Source organism: Seriola dumerili, unplaced genomic scaffold (assembly GCF_002260705.1).
Source record: "Seriola dumerili isolate Sdu_G_001 unplaced genomic scaffold, Sdu_1.0 BDQW01000052.1, whole genome shotgun sequence".
Classification (NCBI taxonomy): domain Eukaryota; kingdom Metazoa; phylum Chordata; class Actinopteri; order Carangiformes; family Carangidae; genus Seriola; species Seriola dumerili.
Window position 1 is genome coordinate 19,728,384 of NW_019174307.1, and position 23,578 is coordinate 19,751,961.

The 23,578-nt window shown below is 38.7% G+C and overlaps 1 protein-coding gene across 3 annotated transcripts; it reads left to right on the forward strand.

Moving 5' to 3' along the window:
- The first annotated feature begins 18 nt into the window (after positions 1-18).
- Positions 19-20,543, forward strand: LOC111218164 (interleukin-1 receptor type 1-like). 3 transcript variants are annotated; one of them, XM_022740313.1, is made up of 12 exons: positions 19-207; positions 11,555-11,632; positions 12,759-13,011; positions 14,147-14,339; positions 14,681-14,852; positions 15,116-15,178; positions 15,302-15,434; positions 15,604-15,758; positions 17,086-17,229; positions 18,319-18,486; positions 18,673-18,956; positions 19,821-20,543. In XM_022740313.1, the coding sequence occupies exons 2-12, from the start codon at positions 11,557-11,559 to the stop codon at positions 20,124-20,126; spliced, it is 1,947 nt and encodes a 648-aa protein (XP_022596034.1). In that variant the 5' UTR covers positions 19-207; positions 11,555-11,556; the 3' UTR covers positions 20,127-20,543. The 3 variants fall into 3 exon arrangements, with proteins under 3 accessions (XP_022596034.1, XP_022596035.1, XP_022596036.1); XM_022740314.1 differs by lacking the exon at positions 19-207 and adding an exon at positions 2,100-2,200; XM_022740315.1 differs by lacking the exon at positions 19-207 and adding an exon at positions 11,368-11,433.
- Positions 20,544-23,578: the final 3,035 nt, after the last annotated feature.

A 23,578-nucleotide genomic window follows, 5' to 3' on the forward strand; every position in this document is an offset into this window, starting at 1 on the left:
AGAAAAGGAAATTGCAACATGTGCTGAAGTCTAAAACAGAAGAGGAAGTCAAAGCTGGGGAGGACATGTCTGAGCTTAGATTTAAGTATTTCTTTTTCTTTGTTTTTTTTCTTTTCAAAAAAGATGTCTACAGGATGTTTTACAGGATTTTCATGTGACCCGAGGAGGCTGTTGCCTTTACGAACTGACTAGAGTGACATCAAGCTGGTGAGTTCCTTGTAATGTTAATACTCTGCATAATCAGAATTCCTGGCATCGTTATTACTGTCAAACAAAATCAATGTGCCATGCCAAACAACCTGGATTTGGTGCCTCTGGTCACCAAGCTCCAGAACTACTTCAGCACGTTTTTTGGTTTTTTTTTTTTTTTAAATATATTCAACAGGATTCCAGGTATTTCCGAGACAGATGAAGGGGGTGTATTTCCAGGGGTTGAATGGAGAGGTAGAACAACATAACTTTACAGTAACTATACAAATTCAAATGATTTTTTTCAACCATGTTTTTCCCAAATTTATGTAGCTATCCAAATATTTTCAACAAATCTTTGCTCATATGACCCCACCTGCAGAAATTCCCATCCTATTGGAATTTTTTTAAGTTGAGTTCTACTGTAAGTTAAAAAAAGTAAAAAATAAAATTATATATATATATATACACTGTATATGCACATGCTTATGATTGACTCATGGGTGACTCAATACTATTTTTTTGTGGCATTATGGAGCAATCTAACATAATGCCACTTGTGGTCAAAACCAATCAGGGCAGTGAATCAAAGGCACTTCTTATCACTCCAATCATCCATTTAGACATGATTAACCCCCTCATTCATCACTGACAGTCTATTTATTTGATTTTTCAACAAAAAAAAATTCCTACATCACTCCTTAAAGTTTCAGCAAGGTTTGAACAGAATAGGCTAAAACACTGAGTACAAGTATCAACTTTCAAAAAGCACATCCAGCTCTACTCAACAACTATCCACACGATCAAAAGGCACATCATTAGGCGACTGCACACTGCATCCTTGTGAAACACACTGATAATGTCTCATTCATTTACTGGCATATTCTTACCTGCCCCAAATTCTAACCACAAAGAAATCCCCTGGTTTGTAGGGTGGAAAAAAAAAGAAGAAAAACACACTTGTGGTCAAAATGTTTTTGCTTAATAAAAACCCAGCACGAGCTGGGATGTGTGCTTGAACTGCTACTTTGTGGTCGTGAATGTAGTTCACATATTCCACAGGTTTTTAGGGACTGAGTCATAGTTGAGATACTGCCAGTCTCCTGGGGATTCCTCCACCACGTGGGGAAGCCCAGGTGTGGCTTCAAACCTCTTCATAACTGTACTTTGCACTTGCTTGTTTGAAGAATTGCCATTAGATGAGTTTAACATTTAAGTGATGGGAACCGAAATAGTGGTGGTAGACGAAATGCTTCCTTTTAGTCATTCACTTCCTTTTGTTCTTCAGAGATTGTAGACATTTTTAATCACAGTTAGTCATTAAACTTCTAAGTGAAAATTAGCTGATTTATAGATTTTTGAAAACAAGGATTTCTTTAAACATTTTAACATAACTCAGGGGATATTAAAATCTTTGTAGCTTCTCACAGCAACATCATTTTGTGGTTGTTGAGATAGAAGATGAAAGGCACAAATTTTCAGTCATATCTATATCTACAAACGTGATTATGTTCTGTAAGTTAATGAAACTGCAGTGGCAACTGTTTGGTCATCTGTTCTGTGACAAATATTTCTGGTCTAAACACTGTGTTAAAATATTTAAGTTGAGGTTTAGGTGCAATATTGCCGTAAAGGTTAAGGTAAGTTATTCTATGGTGAGTTAATGGTTTGTTATTTTGGTTAATGCAAGCCGTTTTCGACAAGGTTATGTTAGGATTGGTGAGGGTTAGCGGAAGTTTTTGTTGAGTGTTGAAATTCAAAAGGAAGGTGAAGAGAGGGTTGAGAGTTGCAATCCAAACACACTTTTCCTCCTCTTTGTCTGTGCTGTTTGTGCTTTCATCTCATGGAGGTGGGACAGGGCTGATGAATCATTGGTTGAGCTGTGCGGTCGAGCCTACACTCTGCACGCAAGGGTCAGGGTTGAGGTTTCCCTCTGTCAGCTCTGCTCTGTCGCATAAACTCATTCATCCTTCCTCCGTCTGTTTGACGCCTGTAAGTTGCTTTCTCTGAGGTGAGTCAATACATTCTGCTCACTTTTGGAACACACTATCAAGAAAAGCGTGTATACTCTTTTAGAGAAGTGTGTTGTAATTCTAACCACAAAGGACACATTTCCTTTTACACTTGAATCCAATAACAATCTATTTTTAAGGTATGTATTGATAGTAATATTGATTTCATTTTCTCCTCCTAAAGAAAACAATAGGTACTTAAAATCAGTCGCATTGCTTTGAGATTAAAAAAAAAAAAAAAGAAAAAGCAAAGATTGTTCTAGAAAAATCAACATTTCAATTATTATTACAGTTGTTCAATGTTGGTTTGCATTCCTCAAGAGCCTCCTGGGTACCAGCAAGTTATGTCAAATATTTGGATAAAGCATGTTTTTCTCACTGCATGTGTTTTTCACTGTCAAAGCTGTGCAGGTGTTTTCTCTACAACAGTGTCTGAGCCATGTACATGGAACACAGCAACAGGAATACAACGTAATTGCCCATAAATAATTACCACAGCACAGAAATGAAACTAAAGGAGGTTAATTAATATATTAGGGCTTTGATACATGTGGGTTTTTATTAATGAATAACTTGTCTGTACATCTCGACTTCTCTTACATTACTTGATCCACTGCAGTTTGTTAAAATGGTTTAATTTGCTCTGACGGCAGAAGACTGAACCGTTTATCATTTTCACACTCTTTGACAACTTTGTATTATTACAGTATGTCGCAATAACGCAAGCTTTTCTGTGTAGTGTTTGTGTAGTTTTAAAGCCACGGTGGAAAAAGTAGTGGTGAATAAACATGCTAGCAGTCTCAGAGAGCATCTCACCACAAAACCAAAGAGGGAAACGTGTTTATTACTGAGAAATATACTTTCACTTGTGGCTGAAAACAGCTCTGTCCTCAGTGTCAAACATCACATTCGGTCAAGCGGGTCATTTTCTCGTGCTCTGCTGTAGGAAAGATAACTCCCACTGTTTTCCCTCTTTATTACTAAGTGAGTCATGAAGTTTGATTACATCCCACAGGCTAGATAGCTTCAACTTAATCTCCATCAATCCTAATTCAGAGACTGCATTGATCACACAAGCTGCTCTTAAATGATATTTCCAACATAATGTCTGCAATTTTTCTTGTTTCCACACTTAAGGGCTGAAATTTGTCAATTATATTAGAATTTTCCCACGTTGTTTCGTCCCTAATCAGTCCAGCAGAAGAGTATTTGCTGCTGTATCTTTAAATTTCCAGTGCCTGCTAATACTCCGTCTTCAATTTCAACTATATTTTCCCAGAGAAGGTTAAAAATAAAGTGGTTTAGCTGAGGAACATGATCATCAGCAGATAATCGTGGAGTGTTCCTCTAATGGCCACCATGTTTCTATTCGCCAAAGAAAATAGTCCTGACCTGACATTTAACAGTCAACGTGTAGTAGCATAACTCTAAGCAAGTTGTTGCATGTACTGCAGGTTGTGCTGAGGGCTGTATTGAGGACCTGAGTTTCAATTCTCCATCACAACTTGGGAACACATCCTGTTCCCCTTCAAAAGGAAAAGTTTTTTGCTTTGCTTAGCACTTCTCCATCACTCTAGTAACATAAGAACAGGCCTCGTTTCCCAAAAGCATCTTATGGCTAAGATGATCTAAGATGATCTTTGTTCCTTTTTAATTCTACAGGCTGAGAGGAGAGGATAGTCTTTGAAGTAATTTCAAGAGATTAGCCCAACTTTGTTCAGTTCAAATCAGTCCCAAAACCAAATGCACTCGAGTTCTAATCCAGATTGGGCCAAAGTAGGGTGAAAGCTTCAAACTAAACATGTTCAGTTTAGACAAATAAATTAGTCAATCAAAAGGAAATTGACAAAAATATTGATCGTTAGTAATTTATCAAGCCTAAATGCTTTTGCATTTTCTTCTTTAAGTTTCTCGAGGGGGAGGATTTGCTGCTATTCTCTGATTTATATCATTCGGGGATGAAACAATTGGTTAATTAATCAATTAAGTCAATCAACAAAAAGAAAAAAAAAAAAAACATCAATTAATTAATAATAGTGATTCTTTTTCAAGCAAAAATGCATTGTCTGATTTCAGATTGGTCATCATGAGATACTGAACTAAATATTTTTGGGTTCTGGATGTGTGGCTGGATTAAAAAAAGAATCTGAGGAAGCCACTTTGAGCTCTGGAAAATTGCAATATCAATTTTTCTTTATTTTCCAACCTGTTATAGAACAAATGATTAATCATTTACTCAACAAAATACACAGGAGCTTAATCAATGATGAAAAGAACCACACCAGCCACAATATCACTGTAATTTGAATGTCTTTGGGATTTAGACTGATTACTGGAAAAAAACAAGCAGTTTGACGATGTCATCTTCACCTCTGAGAGCTTGTGATGGGCATTTTGTAAACAGAACAATAAAGAAATATACTAATTAATCATAACAAATAATACTGCAGCCCTCAGTCATTCACATAAATACATGGTTTTGCTAATCAAATTGATAAAATCTCTGGTGCTGGGGAGGAAATGAGACACAGTGGAACAGATGGAGTCTGGGCCATGTGGGAGTGCTAGCTGTAATTTTTCCCTCCAGGAGTTTTGCGTTGATCCACTCAATCGCAGTTTCAGCTATGAGTGTGAGTGAAGAACAGCAGGTGGAAGTACATCTTGCTGCTGCTGCCTCACGTTTGTTTTGTCAGTGAATCATAAGTGGGGACTGCATGTTCATGACTCACACCAGGACAGCAGCTCAGTTGGACACGTATATGCATTAATCAAAACAAAATCACTGCCAGTGTTACTTTCCATTGTGGTTTTCTGTTCTGTTTGTTTCCAGTTTAACCTTTAAATTGTGAGGATTTGCTCTTGTATTACTCAGCTTTGTGTCGGGACTTTTACATATTGAAACTAGGATATCTCATTGTCTACAATAAACAACAAAAGCAGCAATAAAATATTTTTATTTGCGTACGTCATCTCAAAAATTGCCAACATAACATTGAATTGGAAATAAAAACATTAACTTAATGTTGTTTATCAAGCTGTTATGTTCTGTAGATGTTCATGTTGTCACAACCTTGGACCTGTGATCACTCTTCAGTCTGTGTTGCAACCGCTGCCTCACAAACAGATGGACAAAGTACGCACGACTGAGCAGAATTGTAGGCCAACACACCCAACTACCTCTTCACTTAACGCAAACAGAAATAAGTGGACACTTGTTCCTTTCTGTGAGTCTGCTGTAGTGAAATCAAACATTGCATAAATTTGTGCAGTTAGTGAAGACCCGTTTCCCAACGGTTTGTGTGGTTTATGCCATGCAAGCGTTTTATGCAACCCTGCTTTTGATGCCAGGTTACAACATATGGCTCTGTCAAATTAATGTTTATCATGATTAATTAAAGCGAATATCTTACCAACAGAAAATATCATGCTGGACATGATAAGCAGCCTCTATCTAAAATTTGTAGAGCAGTTATTGCTTCAACAAACATCAATAAATTTTCCACATTTCCCAGCAGCCCCTGCCCCCCCTTCCCCTGTCCATGCTTCCCCTCCCTGCAGAGGACAAACACATTGGCAATGATATTTCCATCAGCCCCTCACATCTTCCACCGTCTGCTGTTTCCAGATAAGGGTAGCTTCAGCCTCGTTTCCTCTGGACTAACAGTGTCCTCCTCTTGTTTGGCGCCTTAAAGGAATCCTACTGAGGCTCTCTCCCAAATCTGACATAGTGGCTCAAAATAGCTGTGTCCCATTCCAGAGGCCGGATCCTCCAAAGACTACATTTCTAGACAACAACAGAGCATAACATGCTCACAAGGCTTGTCCAATTTCTAAGGTTACTTCAAAAAGTGTATCCTCAGCTCTCAGTATCCCACAATCCATTGCGTGTATGCCGTTTTTTAATAGAGCGTACAATTCTTGTGTAGTCGTAAAAATTGGAAATATCAAGTGATTTTTCTGATCACAGGGAGTGACAGATAAAAGGACTTGCGAGGTGGCAGGGGCGCCTAGTTCTATAAGTGTTCTGTGTTCCTATTTCAAATTTCAAAGTGATATCCTCTATGTAACTTAACATAGAAACACCTAACTCTCCTGGGTAATGGAACAATCCTATAAGTTTATATTGAAGTCAGCAGTGGTAATTAATTCAGGTTTGTTTCTGAGAAATCATGTTTTGTCCCTCAGTTCTGGCATAATGTGAATGCCCTAATTCTACCATTTACCAGTCAACTGTCACAGTAGAGAATAAAAGGATTGCCACAGTGATATCTTTCAAGAATTTTAAAATCCTTTCTTGTAGTATTACCACTATGCAGTGTTTTTAAGCCCTCAGACTGAATCTAATACTCAAACCGCCCGTCCTGTGTCATATTTAAGTGTGATCAGGATGTGAAACAACACAGCACCTTGCACTTTTTAAAACAGTCTAGTTACTTTAAAAGGTGACGTGTGGAGTTATGTTTACATTCGGTGTTACTCACCAAAATACACTGTGTGTACTCTTGGGGTTTACCAAATATGAGGAATGTATTTCCATCCTCATGAAACACTTCAATCTTATCTTTTACCAGCATTGTTTACATCCATGTTTACTAGCAAGCAGTCTTCTCCTTCCCTGCTTTTGTCGACGTATTACTGCATTTCGTATTCCATGTGTATAGATAGATACAAATGCACTATTAGTTATGGTCTCTGTGACCCTATAGACTGTCTAGACTGTGTAGAGTCAGAAAAGGTTCAGAAAAGCCTCAAGGTTGAAAGCAGACGTGGAAACAAAAAGCCACTGTATCAACACTGGGCAGGAGCAACCTCTTTTCCTCTTTTCTTTTAACAGTTTCCTACCAGGAAGACATATTTTTATTAACTTGTTGTCTGCAGTTAAGCGCCGGATAGATTATCAGTAATATGTGGAAGTGAAGTAAAGAAAATGCTGTAAAGTGAATTATTAAAGATGACACAAAGTGTCAAAGTGTGGTACTAAATAAACTTGGTAAACAAAATGGAAAAAACAAAAAGAAAACCAACGGTCTAAACCACTGCTCAACCTACTGCACAGCCAATCACCAACACTTCTAGGCCTCCAGTTGCAAGGAAAAACACTCAGATATTTCTCTCCTCCACTGACACAGTCATTTCCATTTCACCCCAGCCTCCCATGCTCTCATGTCTCCGTCATTGCCTACTGAACCGACTGCACTCTTCCCACGCTCCTCTCTGCCTGGGCTTGTCCCAGAGTAAAACTATGCTCCCTAAGTGCTCCTAAAACTCTGGATCCCTAACAATAACCAGACGCAGCAACTGAAACCTGTGTGTTCTAAAACAAAGTTTGATATTCTTTTAAGGTTCTTAATGAACACTCAAAAAAGTAGAGCACTTATCCTATGGTTCTTAACGCTCCAACATGCAATCTCCATGTTTGTTTTTTCACTTGAATACCACTTAGGACCATGGATTATTACTTTGTGTATTTCTAGGTCCATACATGACACAATGTAAAACTATGAAGTTTTACATAATTTAAGCCCATTAAAAAGTGTGTAACAGCGGTCCACCAGTAATAGCACCAGTAAAAGCATTCGATGATGTGCAGTCTAATAATAGTAATAATGCTTATAATCAGCTATTCTTTTGTGAACTCTTTGTGACAGCAGAGAACATAAACATATCAAAAGCAACAAGTCATTCTCCACGTGGGTCCTGATGATGCGTTGATGATGCAGGATGACCATCACCATCACCAGTGTCCAGTCATTCAATCATCTGTCAGTCTCTATGACTTCATATTTACTTCTCTTGGTGCTAAAATGCAGAAATCTGTATTTGTTTCCCTTGGTCTGGACGAAGTAAACTGAACAACAGATGTGAAAGTTAAACTTTTTCAAACCACAGCGTTTGCTGCTCACACCTTTCGGATCAGCACCTTCACACCACAGCATCTGCAGCACCTCACACGCACAGCAGCCAGCTAAACCACCAGTGCAATCTCCATCTACACAGCTTTGTTTCCATGTGTCTCTTCCTGTAGCAAGTGAGAGATATAGATCGTGGTTTAGATAATTTTCCTCATTTCGTCACTACTGTTTGCTTGCTAAGGCTTGCGTTTGTCTTAGCACTCAGAAAATGCAAAGCTACAAGTGTTTGATTGACATGAGCAGAATACCCTCAACTTCAGTCAGGGTCAACCCAAAGCCAGGGGGAGGACAAACCATTTTTAATCAACAGATGTCTCTGGGGCTCTTTTCCACCAGATTTGTAATACACTGGCAGAAACCCTGACCATCATAACTGCCAGTGAAGCACTTGCACTTTCTGCAAAATGTTTTATAGAAGCCACAAACAAGAAAATGGTAGTGGAAACGCTGATGTTTAATACAGCATTGTGAATGCATGCTATGGTAGATGTGGTTAGATTAGATCTGCTATCTGCTGAGGATTTTCCTATCTGAATGTGGCTTGATGCTAAGTTCAAATACAGTACTGAAGCTACTGTTCCAACCAATTTAACCATGTATGTTAAACAGTGTGTTATGACTGTCTTGCAAAATTCATCTATATACTCTTGGGCCATAACCTTGGCTTTTTACAACTTCTTAAGGAAGCCAATACAGATATTTGGTTTATCTTACCAACTTAAGTTTTTATTTTTAAAACATTACTAACATAGAAAGAAGTAATTCAAGAGTTCAAGTAAGTTGTCCTTGTGTTCATCGCAGATCCAATTCCAAAACTATTACTAGACAGCAAAATGAGCCAAAATGAGCCACAGATGAATCAACTGGTTGTCAAGTGTGAGAAATTAAAAACTTTTTGATTATACTTTATACGCATTCTTTTTTGAATCCCTTTGAATTCCCTTTGGAGCTTTAGTCACTGGATTTCAGATCCACAAGGAGGACTCAGAGTTCTATTTAACTGAGTCAGTGCCCACTCAAATGCATTTATGTCTGTTTCTAGCTTTAGTCACATACTTTCATTACAATCCCACCCAGATGACTGGACATCCAATATATGCTGAGCTGATAATACTAGCTAGAACTGGTCCTTTATCAAACAACCAATCATGACTCCCCCGTGATTTCTCTGGAAAGCTCACTGTGAAATATAAGTTTTTCCTATAGAAGTAAATTAAGGTCCTGCGCCAATGTTTTTTTTATACATTCGTACATTACTTGCTGTGCTCTTTAACAAATAAGTTCTGAGAATTTTTATTCAGTTTTAGGTCATATTTTATTTCTTAAAAGCTTCTTCTGTTTACACATCATAATACATTTTTCTTCTTTTGTTAAATGAAAAGAAAGATTTCTAGAAAAATATTATATTTCTAAAAGTAACATACTGAAAATTCTAAAAAGATACTTATCATAAGTGTACTCAGGCTTGCACAGGTGTTGACCTAACCTAACATAAAAAGTAAAACCTATAAACTGTTGTAGCCTCCGTTTTCACACCTACTTTGGATTACAAAAGTCGCAAGCTTCAACAACCACAAATATGTTTTGACCAATACATCATTCAACAGACTGACACTGACACGCTCTGACACACTGCTCTCAAAACAGCCTAAATTCTGTCTGACACGGATTCCACAAGAAGTTAGAAATATTCCTTTGAGATTCTGGTCCATGTTAATGTGCATGCATCACATCATTCCTGTAGCTTTATCAGCTGCACATTCATGCTGCCAATCTCCCGTTCTACCAAGGTGTTCTGTTTGATTCAGATCTGGTGACAGTGGAGGTCACTGTAGTGAGTTTCACTGAAGTCATTGTCAGGTTAATGAAACCAAAAATGATAGTAGAAGATGGTAAATTGTGACCATAAAGGGAAGCACATGGTCGGCAACGATACTCAGATAGGGTGTGGAATTCAAACAATGATTGCTGCCTCAGCAGAAATGCAGATTCATCACACCAGCCTACATTTTTCCAGTCTTCAACTGTTCAGTTTTGGTGAGCCTGAGCCCACTGCTCACAACAGATGGACAAAGTGGTTATCTGAGTTATCATAGCCTGTACTGTATATGTCAGCTCCTACTTAGTCGGGCCATTCTCCTCTGATCTTTCTCATCAACAAGGAGTCTCTATCCACAGAGCTGCTGCTCATTGGATGTTTTTTGTGTTTGGCTCCATTCTGAGTAAAAACTCTGGACACTGTTGTGCATGAAAATCCCAGACCAGCAGTTTCAGAAACACTGAAACCAGCCCGTCTGGCACCAACAATCATGCCTCAGTCAAAGTCACTGAGATCACATTTTCCCATTCTGATGTTTGATGTGAACATTAACCGAAGCTCCTGACCTGTATCTGCATGATGTCATGCACTGTGCTACTGCCACATGATTAGCTGTTTGGATAATTGCATGAATAGGCAGGTGTGCAAGTGTTCCTAATAAAGTGCTCACTGTACATTTAATGTTGTGGTAAAATATCAGTGTTAATGTGATTCATGCTACTTATCCCACTGGAGCCACATGCGATATAAAAAGTGAATGTAAGCAGGCTGTAGACCAAGAGTAACTTACAACCTGAAATTACGCGACACAAAATATTAGTGGGAAAGGGAACCAATACCACCTACTATTGGTGAGAAATACCAAAAGATAAAAGGACAAGAATCCATCAAGACACAAACACTAGTTCATATTTTCACAAATATCTGCAGACATAACTGCAGACAAGAGTTAATAAAATATTAATAGTGTAATCACAGTGTAGTCTGAATACTTCTTACTTATGTTTTGTAAAACACTAAAGGCAACAGAGAATTTTCTCTGGAGTCATGATAATTCCTTGACTGACTTGAACTAGCAGAGTAATAGTATAGTGGTATTTGTACAAGTTTGAGAAAAAGAGGAAGAAAATTTCCCGCAAAAGGTTAACAGTGTTCATTCACAGATTTACAGGCAAGACTGAGCAGGAATGTTCACCCCCCCCAGCGTTCAGACTGGGCCTCTGTCCAGTTCCAAACCATTACGCAGCTTTTTGTCAGTGGTTTCTAAACAAATGACTCCTGAAATACCAGAATGTTTGTCATCTGTGTTTGAGGGTGATAGATAGAGGGAGGGAGGCAGAGAGGGGAAAGGAGAGGCAGACAGAGGAAGGGAGACGGAGTTTCAGAAATATAAGGTAGTGTGAAATTTGGCTTAAAGAGGAAAGAAAACTGTTTTTGCTGATTATTGCTGTGTTTCAAAGCCTTTTGTGACCTGTCAGTGTCCTCGGTCACAAGTGTTCCAGTAAGTTGTCAGCTTCTGTTCTGCTTCAGGCTGTAGTTGCAGCCTTTTTTCCTGTAGCATTTTCAGTCTGATCTGTAGTACATGTTCATTTCTTACTGTTGTTTATGTGTGTGTTTTTCAGCCATGGGCCTGATTTCAACATTAGGAAGTCTTCTGATTTTCATCGGGTTATACGGGATCTGTACAGGATTTGAACAAGGTGAGCGGAGTCACACTTTTCTCCGAACTCCACAGAAGCACATAAACACTACTGTAACTGCCAAGTCTAACGCTAACGTCTGCCTCCAGTGTGTACAGAAGCATTTTATCGCCACCCTGTGACCACTGCTGTAACTGCAGCAACTTGTGTGTAACTGTTATGACAAGTGGGCTCTTCTGAAGTCTAACACTGATTTCTGACTGGAAAAAAGCAGACTGCCAGGCTGCCGTTGTAATCGAAGTGCATATGACGATGATGATGTTTAGTGCTATAGTAGCTGAGCTGCGATTAGAACCTGACCAGACAACAAAGTTTAACTCTACAGGATGCTGCAAAATGGCACGTTACCATTTAAGTTTTATTTGTATATTCATTTATTTTGTGAGGTCTAACTTGTTCTAGCTGCTGGACAAGAGGAGATTAAATTAACCTGAGTAATTCTACTTTAACAACAGTGTCACCAAGAAAAGGCATTAACCCTTTAGCAGCTCAGTGACCATTAATAGATGTAGTAATACCGGGCAGCTCCAGATGTGAATGTGAAGCAGACAGCAGACATGCTCAGTACCAATGTTCATAAATATAGAAAACGATGCGTTGCTGTTTCTATGAAACACAATAAGGGGAAACCTGTTCAAACTTGAAGACTTAATTACAGCATCACAACTAAAAAAGTATACACCATATATACATGATACTGTGTATGATGGTGAACCAATTCAATTCTTATTTGAGCTTCAGTTCTCTAATAGTCTAGGTGTATAATGGGAACAAAAGAAAATGTTCCGTAGTTTCAGTTACAGCTGCCAGGGAATGGCAAGAATCCATCTAAGTGACGATGGAGTATCATGGAAAAATACTGGAAGTCAGGCACCATGTCCAGTCTGTGCAGCTCTAAATCCTTGAGGTACTAGTGGAATGTCAAAAACAAAATCCAGCAAGAAGGAATGGTCTAATGCAGACTCTCTTTCTCATGGCTGATCTTTTTTACCTAATATGTGAAAGTAAAAATGTAAGGCCAAATAATATTTCTTGCTGGAAAAATCTTAAATTTGACATTAGTTTGCTCAAAGTTGTATTGAATGGCTGAATAAATAAATCTATTCTCTTTCTTTCTTTGTTGCAGATACCTGCAACAACTACAAGACCCAGTTTGAGAGGGTTTTCTCTGTTCCTGGGGACATGGCTATGCTGAATAGCACCTTAGTATCTCCAGACGTCTTTAACATCACAACTGTCCCATACAACATCACCTGGTATGACTCAAGGACAGGTCAAAAAATGAGCAACCAGACCGGTCGAACCCTTGTGCATGGAGAGACTCTGTGGTTTCTTAATGCAACACCAGAAGACAGTGGGGAATATGTGACCATACTGAGGTACGGTAGCATCAGCAAAGATAGAAATATCAATTGAAACTTGAAAGAAGCAATGGAAAATTTATCCTGGTGTGTTTGTGTGTATGTCTACACTATATGAATTTCTGTGAATATTCTATGAATTAAACAAGACTAGGTCAAAACCTAGTATGTGGCTGGACCTGATCCAGATTTTTAAACTGCAACGTCAAACTCACCAAACGAATAAATGAAAGAAAGACTGAGTTGTGATTTCAGATGTATTTACTGATGATTACTCAGAGAGAAAGTTAGGAGAGACAGACTATCTTTCTTCTTTTTTTTTTTCAGGCTTTTGTCTTTATTTTATTCATAGTGAGAGAGAGACGGAAAAACTGGAGAGCGAAAAAAGAGAGAGAAAGACTAAGCAGCTCTGTCTGGAGCTCTGCACTCTGATGACCAAAGGTGGAAATACCATCACTCAGGCCCCACTGTTGCTGTCTAGCCAAAAATTTATCTGGAAGCTCAAGATACCATTTGAAGTAGTTTGCCTCATGGTCCAGCAGAGGGCGTGATCAGCTTGACCTATTGCATTCCCTATTGACCAATCAGTGGGCTAAACCAATGAGTAAAAATGGAGGACACTATCAAGCAAAGTTGTGCTGACTGGATAATCCTGACACCAGGTCAAATTCTATTTACCACCATAAAAAGCAGCAGGATAATAAACCAAATCAAATGACGTGTTCTGTCTGTCTGTCGATCTCCACTCTTAAATCACAGCACGGCTCCTATGCACAACAAGCAGCTTCATTACAATTAGCTGATCATGTGTGTGTGTGTGTGTGTGTGTGTGTGTGTGTGTGTGTGTGTGTGTGTGTGTGTGTGTGTGTTGCAAGCATGGTTATATGCACTTATATACGTTAAACTGTGGCAGGGCAAATTAAATTCAATATTAATTCAATACTACAAATAATAAATTGCTAGATTAGTGGGAAAACAAGTCAAATATCGTCTTGACATTTGCAAAGGCATGAGCAATTGCGATCATTTTAATGAACGTCGATCAGGCGTTTATAAATTGAAAAGTTTGATAGGGGGTTGATAGGCCACTTATTGCTTATTTGCAGTAAAATAAAAGTTGAAAAAGCTAATTTTCTTCTAAATTTTCCAACAGAACTCCTTTTCACTGCTACATGCAGGCCACCAGTCTTGTAGTGGAACCACCAATTGCTGGAGAGTGTGGAAGGCCAAGGAAAGTTGATCAATCACTTACACTTGGAGTCGCTGACACCCTGTCCTGCCCTCTGAAGGACTATATCAATAAACTGGACAGCTACAACATCAGTTCCTCCCTCACGTGGTACAGAGTGAGTTATGGGAAAGTCTTGCTGAATGCCATGATAACCCATCAAGTTCAGTCCAGTTGTTGTTACTCGGCCAGATCTATACAGACAATTTAACATAATCATGGGGCATGTCAGTTTGGCAAATTAAAAATCTATATTTTACAATGAATAAGTAATCTAACATAGATTCAAGTTACCTTAATATAATTTGGGTTTTTTTCTTTTAGTACCTACTGCCACTATTTCAACTATTTCCTTCGGTTACAAACTTACTGGCTGTCTATGTTGCTAAAGAAGTCTTTTTATTTTTACATATTGTCATTATTAAAAGCCTGACCTTTGTTTTTCTCTTCCTCATCTAGGGTTGTGAGCCCATAGTGGAGGGGAAAGATGGGTATAGCTACAGGGATAGGACCAAAATTTCAATTAAAAAGGTGGAAGAGCAACACAACAGCACCCACACCTGTACTCTGACCTTCACCCTCGGTGGCATCACGGGATCCGTGTCAGAGACAATTAAAGCAGAGGTCACAGGTCAGAATGGAGATAAGTGTTTGAGTGTGCAAGAGAAGGACTTTAGGCTTTAGGTTTGTCCAAAACACAGCAGAATGTGAGAATTACTTCCACCACCCTGAATAGATCACAAGCAACAGGGAGGAGCTGTTATTAAAAAAAAAAATTAAAAAAAAAAAAAAGATAGTAACTGTTTGGTGTCATTCCATATGCTGTATATTTCCATGATTAGACAACCTCCACCTCTGTTACTGTACTGTATTTATTGTTGGCTCTCTTTTCAGCTGTGTACTCTATGGTTCCACAAGTGCATGAACCAGCCAATGAAATAATCAAGGCACAGATGGGTGAGTCTGTAACATATTCTGAGAAATATGGCGTTTTACAGTTTAAATGTTTGTTGTTTAACTTTAAGTTTAGCTTTATAGATTAAGAGAAATGGTTGTTTTATTGTTTGTGTATGCGTTTAGGGTCCAATTTCACCAAACGGTGCCGTGTGTTTGTGCCGGGTATCGGGACGCACTTTATTGATGTCATTTGGTCAGGCAGAGATTACATTTTCAATGCCGACCCCTCTGACCGAGTCTACACATCAGAACAACGGTCAGTACTTTTACTTGTCCTTCTATTTGCTTTGTTTATCTGCTGCTTTTGGGGGACAACAATTGAATAATAAGTAAAGTTCATGTTGACACTCTTGCTCTAATCAAGCACAGTACCATCACATCTGTTGCATTACTTCTCTTTTTTCTTATCGATCTGTTCTCACCAGTTTGTCGATACAGCATAGTCCTAAACCAGGTTTCTGGTTGGAGCGCCTGTTGACGGTTTCTGAGCTGAAGGAGGAGGATTTTCACATCAACTACACTTGTATAGTGTTCAGTTCCCGCGGCATGCCTAAGGGGTATTTTACTCTGCTACCAGCAGGTAAGAAATAGTGATATTGATCATCAATCACTCCGTTTCTATCACAGAAAACAAGCACATACTATACCAGTCAAAAATTTTAAAACCAGCCCCATTTTTCCAGTTTTAGACATTGAAGTCCAGTGAATTAAATGGTACAAAAGGTCAGCAGTAAAAGAGGTAAAGTAAAAAAAAGTTTAGGTCACCAAAAACTAAAAAATGAAGTCAGTGTCATAGACAGGGATTCTCACAGGGATGAAGAAATTGGTTAATTTGCAGTTTTCCTGAAGCAGCAGAAGTAAATGAAGCCTTGAAAGGTTAAATTTCTACAGGTTGACAAACCATCTGTCTGTACATAGGCAGTGGTGGAGCAAACTGTGTTACTACACCCTCATTATAAGGACATACTGTACTGCAAGAAGTAGTACTTTATGTTGCTATCGGAATGGTGAGAAAAACGCAAGTAACAAAGGAAGACAGACTGGTTGGCCAGGGGTTCATCCCACAGCACGATAATTAGCCAAACCATTAGGAGAACAGAACTAGACAGTGGCTTCACATGATGAAGACCAGCACCCTAGGGTTGGGTACCGAGTCCCGGCTTTGAATGGGCCCCGTGGCTACATTATTCAAGACCGCAGTATCAATAACAGTTCTGCTATCGATACTGGAAGTTGCGTTTTATTTTTTGTTTTTCTTTCTCCGCTACATAAACGTTATCTTGCACATTTAATTTACAACTCTGCCTGCCTGCTTTTTGTGTGAGTGGAGGTCAGGGCTGTTGTTCCAGACAGTGTAGCGCACACACCAACTCCAAAAGCAACAAAAGCTCTTAGCCTTCATTTAGATAGTTAATGATGGCGGAGAGAATGGTCCAAAGTGTGGTTCTACTTTACTAGAGTTGATGCAGACACAGCCCGTTGACACAAGTGTGACAAATGTTTTGTTTGTTCAAGTTGTTTTTCTTCCTCAAAAAGTATCGATAAGAGTACCATTAAAGTACCGGATCGATGAGCAGTATCAGTAAGAGTAGTACTACCGTTAAAATCTTAACGATGCCCATCCCTACCAGCAGTCTCCAGACCTAAACCCCATGGAGATTTTCAAATTCCTTCTTGTATCATCACAGCTGGAGCCATTAGCGACAATAAAACGCAAAATGTCAGTTGATTATTTTCATGCCATGGATGTGTCATAGGAGACAGCCCAGCCAGAGAAGAGCACAAAAGCCTGATTAACTTTTTTGACACTTGGAATTAGAATGAATGAAGTGTCATCTTATTATAATCCATGGTGGAGAAACTACCTAAAATTACTTGTCTGATATGTATGGTGTTCATCTCTACAGATCCAAACATCATAGTTCCCATTGGATCCATGTTCGGTGGTGTGACCGTTCTCTTTATCATCTGTGTCGTCATCTACTACCTTTTCAAGGTTGACATTGTGCTGTGGTTCAGGAGAGTATTTCCAGTCCTCTATACAAATACAGGTAATATCCCACAAAGTGGGTATGTTATTAGTCACATGCTTAATTATATGCAGTATGCAATGTAATGATAATGTCAGCTCACAAAATTACTCTAACACTACATGCAGAACACTCCAAAATGGAAAAACCCAGTGATGCTTTGACCACACACACACACACACACACACACACACACACACACACACACAACAAACACACACAACCCAAGAGTACAGTAACACAGTACCCACACATGCATTGCAACTTACAACACAATCTTACGATCTACCGCATGTGTCAACGGTGAGAGAAAACAAAGGAAACAAATAAACCACAGGCCTGCACCATTTCTCATTAAATGTCACTTGCTGTTTATGCAACAGAAGAACCTTTTAACATTCAGCACTGTATGGCATGGCTATCTCATAGTGAATTTAACAGTCCTAACTGAGCCGGGAACACAGAGAAAAGACTGCACAGTGATCTGCACTGTTGGTTTGTTTCTTGACTATGCATTATCTGACGGAGCAGTGTGCAGATTATTTTGTTCGGCTTGTTCAACCTGCAGATGTCAGGCTGATGTCTTGTTAGGAAACACAAATAGAGCAGACCAATGAGTGAACACATTTTCTACTTAGTTGAAGCATCTTGTACTGACAGTCCATAGCTGTGTGGGGATAACCTGTATTTTTATCACTAATAATGCTTAACTATCTTACACATGAAGTTACATTTTAGTCTTGTTGCATTTTGTACGATATAAAAAAAACCCAACAATAATTAAAATCATTACTCCCAAGCTTTAATCTGTACTTGCAATGTGCTTACAAGAATAAAGCAGTGTGTGAAGACTTGAGACTCAACTTGTCTTAAGTAACTTCAGACTTCTCTAGAATGACTAGAGGTGAACAATTAATCGATATATTATCAAAAATACAACATACCATAAATGAAGCATTGTGGCACTACAGAGATGCCCGAGCCTGCAAGTTATATTCTCCAGACATAAAGGAACATGCTTTTTTGGTACATGACCCCACGAAAATCACTAGAGACCTGTCCACATCCACATACCCTTAATAAGCTCTTTTTCTTTTTTTCTTGTGTCAGATTTGGATGGGAAGCTCTATGATGCCTACGTGGCATACCCACCGCCCGGTGCCATCGGATTCACAGAGAAAGTGGAGACGTTTGCACTTCACACTCTGCCTCAAGTGTTGGAAAAGGCCTGTGACTACAAACTTTTCATAGCAGGCCGTGACTGCCAGCCAGGACAAGGTAAGTCACCAACATGGCAGAGACCGCATTGTAGTATTATTTGCTTCATATTCAGCACCCAGACCCACAGTTAGGAGCCACTGGTTTAAATTACATTATTAGACTTAGCACACTACTAGGGCTCATCACTTATCAACATCATCTCTAACTCCACCGTGTCTCTTGATCCTCGTTTCCTCCCTGCAGCCATAGTGGACTCAGTGGAAGAGAACATACAAGCCAGTCGCCGCCTCCTTCTGCTCTACACCGCCTCAACTTTCACCAGCAAAAGACACACAAGCAGCACTAGTAGCAATAATAACAACAACTTCTCCAAGAACATTAATAGCAAGGATAACAGCGAAAGCAAGACTGGTGACAGCAGTAGCAGCACAAGTCTTGATGGTAGCGATGAAGTCTATCCAGACACAAGGCAGCAGTTGGAGTGTGTGGCAGCAATGCACAGGGTGCTGCTGGAGGGATCGCTCAAAGTGAGTAAAAAGACATGTTAATGCATATTCTTGACATCAGATTTAAATTTTACCTCTACGAATTACTGGCTCTAGTCTAACTGTAATCGTAGGCTGCATACAGTCCAGTCACACTTGATTTACAGGATTTATTTACCCAGGGCTGTGTCTGCTGGGCATGCAAATAGGAACTAGGGATGTCCTGATCCAAGTTTTTTTTGGTCCAGATCCTGATCAGTGTCCTTTCAATATTGGGTATCTGTCGACACCAAGACCAATCTGATACTTATATTTACCTAAATGCTGATTAAATATGTACCTGACACATTGAAATAACTTGCTGTAGCCTAGTAAATCTGACAGCTTATTTTTCATGAGCTACTTGATCCAAATAAGGTCCCGGTTCAAAAACATTATGTTTATAATATGAATGAAAGATTAACCGGGAGAGTGTCACACCTGAAACTAATGTGATCAGCTAGAGGGAGGAAGGATCATTTTGTTGGAGTTGTGGGAACTACAAAAACAAAAAACATTGCTCTGCTAATTAGAAAGAAGGATGGAAGATAACAGATCTGCTAGCACCTGAGCTCAGGACATCTCTAATATGAACGGTGTGCAAAGAGCTAACAACTTTAGCCAGAGATAACATGTCACAGCTGTGTATCTGTCAGCTTGACAGAGTTCTTCTGCCTCAAAGTTGCCACAAAAATTGGATTAAAAATTATTGCAGGTTTATGGATTAACTTCAGTGCCCATAGTTAATTTCCATTCAGGATGATTCAGTGATGGTTTAATTGATTTAGTTCAAATTTCAGTTGATTTGAGTTCATGGCCGAATGCTCAAAAAGGCATCCAGGTTCTAATTTGACCACTGCTTTACAGGTGGTGCTGGTCGAGTTGGAAGAGATTACCCCGGCTCAGCTGGCTCTCTTCCCAGAGTCAGTGCGTCACCTGAGGAAGAAGCAGGGAGCCGTGTGTTGGTGGAAGAACCTGAGGACGAGGCAAAGGCGGAGGACATGTATGAGGAGGAGAGAGGACGAGGAGACAGGAGAACAGGACACACAGTTTTCACCATCCCTCTCTCCTTCTTCAAAGTTTTGGAAGGAGATGAGGTATTATATGCCGGTGAGGGGCAAGAGGGCGGTCTACCCCGAGAAAACTGCCCTGTTGAACATGAAGGGGTTATGATGTGTCAACTGTTGAACCAGAGAGTAGCTGGGTTCCAATGCACGTGTATAGCAGTGAATACCCCTCACACACAGATAATTCAGAAATACTGTGTTGTAACCAGAAGCTGTGAGGTCCACGGTCTGAGTCAAAGTCCATAATTGCACCATGTAAGGCATGTGCTGAAGGCAGAGTGACTGATCAAGAAAAGGTGGAAGATGTTCTGCTCAAAAACTCAAAGACAGCAGCTCACAGCTGTGTGCTGATAATCACAGTGTCTGGGCTGTCTTCAGTTTGCCTGCACCACTATGTGAACTGTTGACTTTCCCTGGCAGATGGAGACTGAAGAAGAAAGTGTAAAATGTAAATATGTAAAATTAAAAGTGTAAATATGGAAAAATAAATAAAGTTCCGTATCATAATAAGTTAAGAAGCAAACTGAGTTATATTGAATGTATTGCCATTTATTTACTGTTACTGAACTACAGACAAGGAACTGTAAGGAACAACATCCAACGGAGAGGAATGTTTATAAAAATCTTTTTTTTTTTTTTTTTAAATCAAAAGTTATTTATAATGCAACAAGGCAAAACAAAGGAAGGACTGAAGGATATGCAAAAAAATAAAAAATAAAAATAAAAAATTACATTGCGATTATTTTAGCAGATATTGCGATGAGTCACAATTTCAGTCACAATGGTAATTTTTGCATTTCATTCTCATGTTTAGTGAAAATACCAAAACTGACATTATTTTCATTTAATGCTGAACAGTTTTAAGTCTGCAAAGGAAACAGTGAGTGGAAGGCTTTAAATTTTAGATAGATTTTTTTTCTTTTTACACCTTACTCAAGTTTGGTTACACAATTGTTGATAAGAGGGACTTTAATGAGAGCTGTTCCTGGTGGCGCCTTGACACATAACAACACAATGTTCAATCTGAGGTGTGATAGCCAGCTGCTGCAAAGTATTTCACATAAAATCTTACAGAATTTAACCCACAAAGCGAACAACAAGCAAATGTGGGTGGATATGAAAAGGATTGGTTTAGTGAAGTCATGTCTTGTGTTAAAAGGTTATAGTTTCGCAGCTGTCTCATCAGTTTTAGCATTAGTTTTTGAATAGTACCTAGGGCTGAACAATTTGCAAAAAAATAAATAAAAAAAAATAGATCACATTACGATTATTTTGGCAGATATTGTGATTGCTATATGAATCACGATTTCAGTTGGAATGATCATTTTTGCTGAAAATTTGTTGGGTCTTGTACCAAACATACATATTCCTTTACATTTGGAGTATATGATTTGTAGGCCGAAGCATCTCTGCAGCAACACAACAATTTGGTGCTAACAATGCAAAATATTTGACACATTTTACCTTTATCCAAAAAAATTGCAGCTCATGTGATTTGCACTGAGCCATATTGCAGTTTCAATTAATTGTGCAGCCCTTGTAGTATTCAAATGTAATTTCAGAATCAGAGAGAGTTTGGTTAGACAGGGAGACAGTTAAAAATCCGCAATGGCTTTAATAGTTAGAGGTTTTATTGCCATCAATTCACATGCGAGATCCTCCAAAAATATTGTCTGTTTTCAGGAAGGAGGGCATCTTAAAGAAGAAGTATCTTAAAAGTCACAGAATGCAAAATGTTGTGGGGTTTTTTTTGTAGTTTCTTCTTAATGTGGAAAATGGGCAGTATTTAAATTGGGACAATGTACAGCTGCCACTTTCAGATCTGAAGCAAATGAAGTGTGTTGACCTATATTTGACTCAAAGCTCTTTTGTGCTGGGGGTGGATAGTTGTGGTGCATTTATACTGCAAAACTTTTCTGTTCAGTGGAAATTCTGTGCAGTGGTTCGTGGAACAGTATCAAATGACTGGAAGAAGGAAAACCCTGCAGCTCTTGAGATTTTAGTGCAGGTAACAGTGAGCTGTCTTCAAGTCCCACAACTCAGCCTGGTAAGTTATCATCAACATTAAAGCTGGAGTCTGATCTCTCCTATATTAGCCCTTTAAGGAATTTTACTGTGTACTGTGTGATAATCTTGGTGAGTTTAAATAACGGTTTTTGAGTAATCTGTAGTACAGTACATGACATGTAGAGTATAATTTTCGTAATCACGGTGTCAGTGACATTTAGTATTGGTTTCATATTGACTCGGTTGTTTTTATAGAAATGTTCCTACTGTTCATCTCTTATAATGTCATATAATATCCTGATTTTATTTTTGTGCTCTTTGGTACCTCATACTAGATTTACAAACCCGTTAGGTCTCAAAATTCATTTGATAAAACCTCCAAGATATTTTTTTATAGTTCAGCAGTTTCATTATAGAGGGATTGAGATGTCTCTGTGATAAGAGATTCTCAGTGGCTTCAAGGTGCTTTGTGGGGTACCACTTTACAGTAAGGCATAGTTAAGGATATCTGTGGGCATTATCCTTAAAAATATATAAAGGCAAACAAAACTTTCATAGTATCCTGTCCAATATTATTTTAGCACACAATCGTTTCTCAGCAATTACAAATGAATCCAAAAAAATGTTTGGTTACCGGGTTTAAAGTGCATATTAGGAGAAAGATCACTTTGACAGGTGAGTAACTGAGGCAGTAAACCCTTATTAGCATTAATCACAGCTGATATAGTGACATGTACATCTAAAGCTTATTCATTACAAATTTAGCCATTGTTTTGTTAGTCCTTTTGTCTATAAGGACTTGTGAATCATATACATTAATGCTTTTGTAACCCAGACAGTTTATAGACAACATGCACTTTTCAATATGGACATCATTGTAATTTTTAATTTTCAATTAATGTGCGTGTTGTTTATATTTATAAAATTCACTGTATGTGTGAATTGTGACATTCTTTGGGGGGGGGGGGGGACACGACGACTTCTAATAATAACAAAAGATCTTTTAACATCCTGTGAAATTTTAAAATATTACTTGTTAACCATTAAATAAGTTGTACACTTTCAAATATTTAATTTGCTATCCACTAGCACCGAAAAACCCATTACTGTGTGTGCATGTTCGCTTATATCTGCTTAAGGATATTACTGTCAATGCAATCCTTTTGTTAAAAAAAAAAAAAAAGCACTGTATATATTATAATTACTCCAGGTCATATTAATTTTCTACAGGATACAACATAAATATATGAGTAAAACAGGGTCCCAACTGCAGTATCTATACTGCCAATTTAGATCAAAAGTACTGTAATCAGTGACAAAGTGAGTTGAATCAGTTATTAAGATAGTGAGAGAGATAGTGGTAGATAAAGATTAAGATAGGTCCAAAGAGATAAGACAGATAAGAGAGCTGGATACAGAGACAGCTTCTTTAAATGTCTGACCTTTTCCAAATAAGCACCCAATCGATGGAACTTCCTAGGACTTCACGGAGTGTTTCAGCCCTGCCTTCTATGTGTCAACTGGGTTTCTCCCACTTCCCCATACTCTGGA

Coding starts and splice junctions, on each gene's coding strand:
- LOC111218164 (XM_022740313.1), top strand. CDS start 11,557: ATGGGCCTGATTTCAACATTAGGAAGTCTTCTGATTTTCATCGGGTTA. Junction 13,012..14,146: donor GAATATGTGACCATACTGAG/GTACGGTAGCAT, acceptor ATTTTCCAACAG/AACTCCTTTTCACTGCTACA. Junction 14,853..15,115: donor AATTAAAGCAGAGGTCACAG/GTCAGAATGGAG, acceptor CTCTCTTTTCAG/CTGTGTACTCTATGGTTCCA.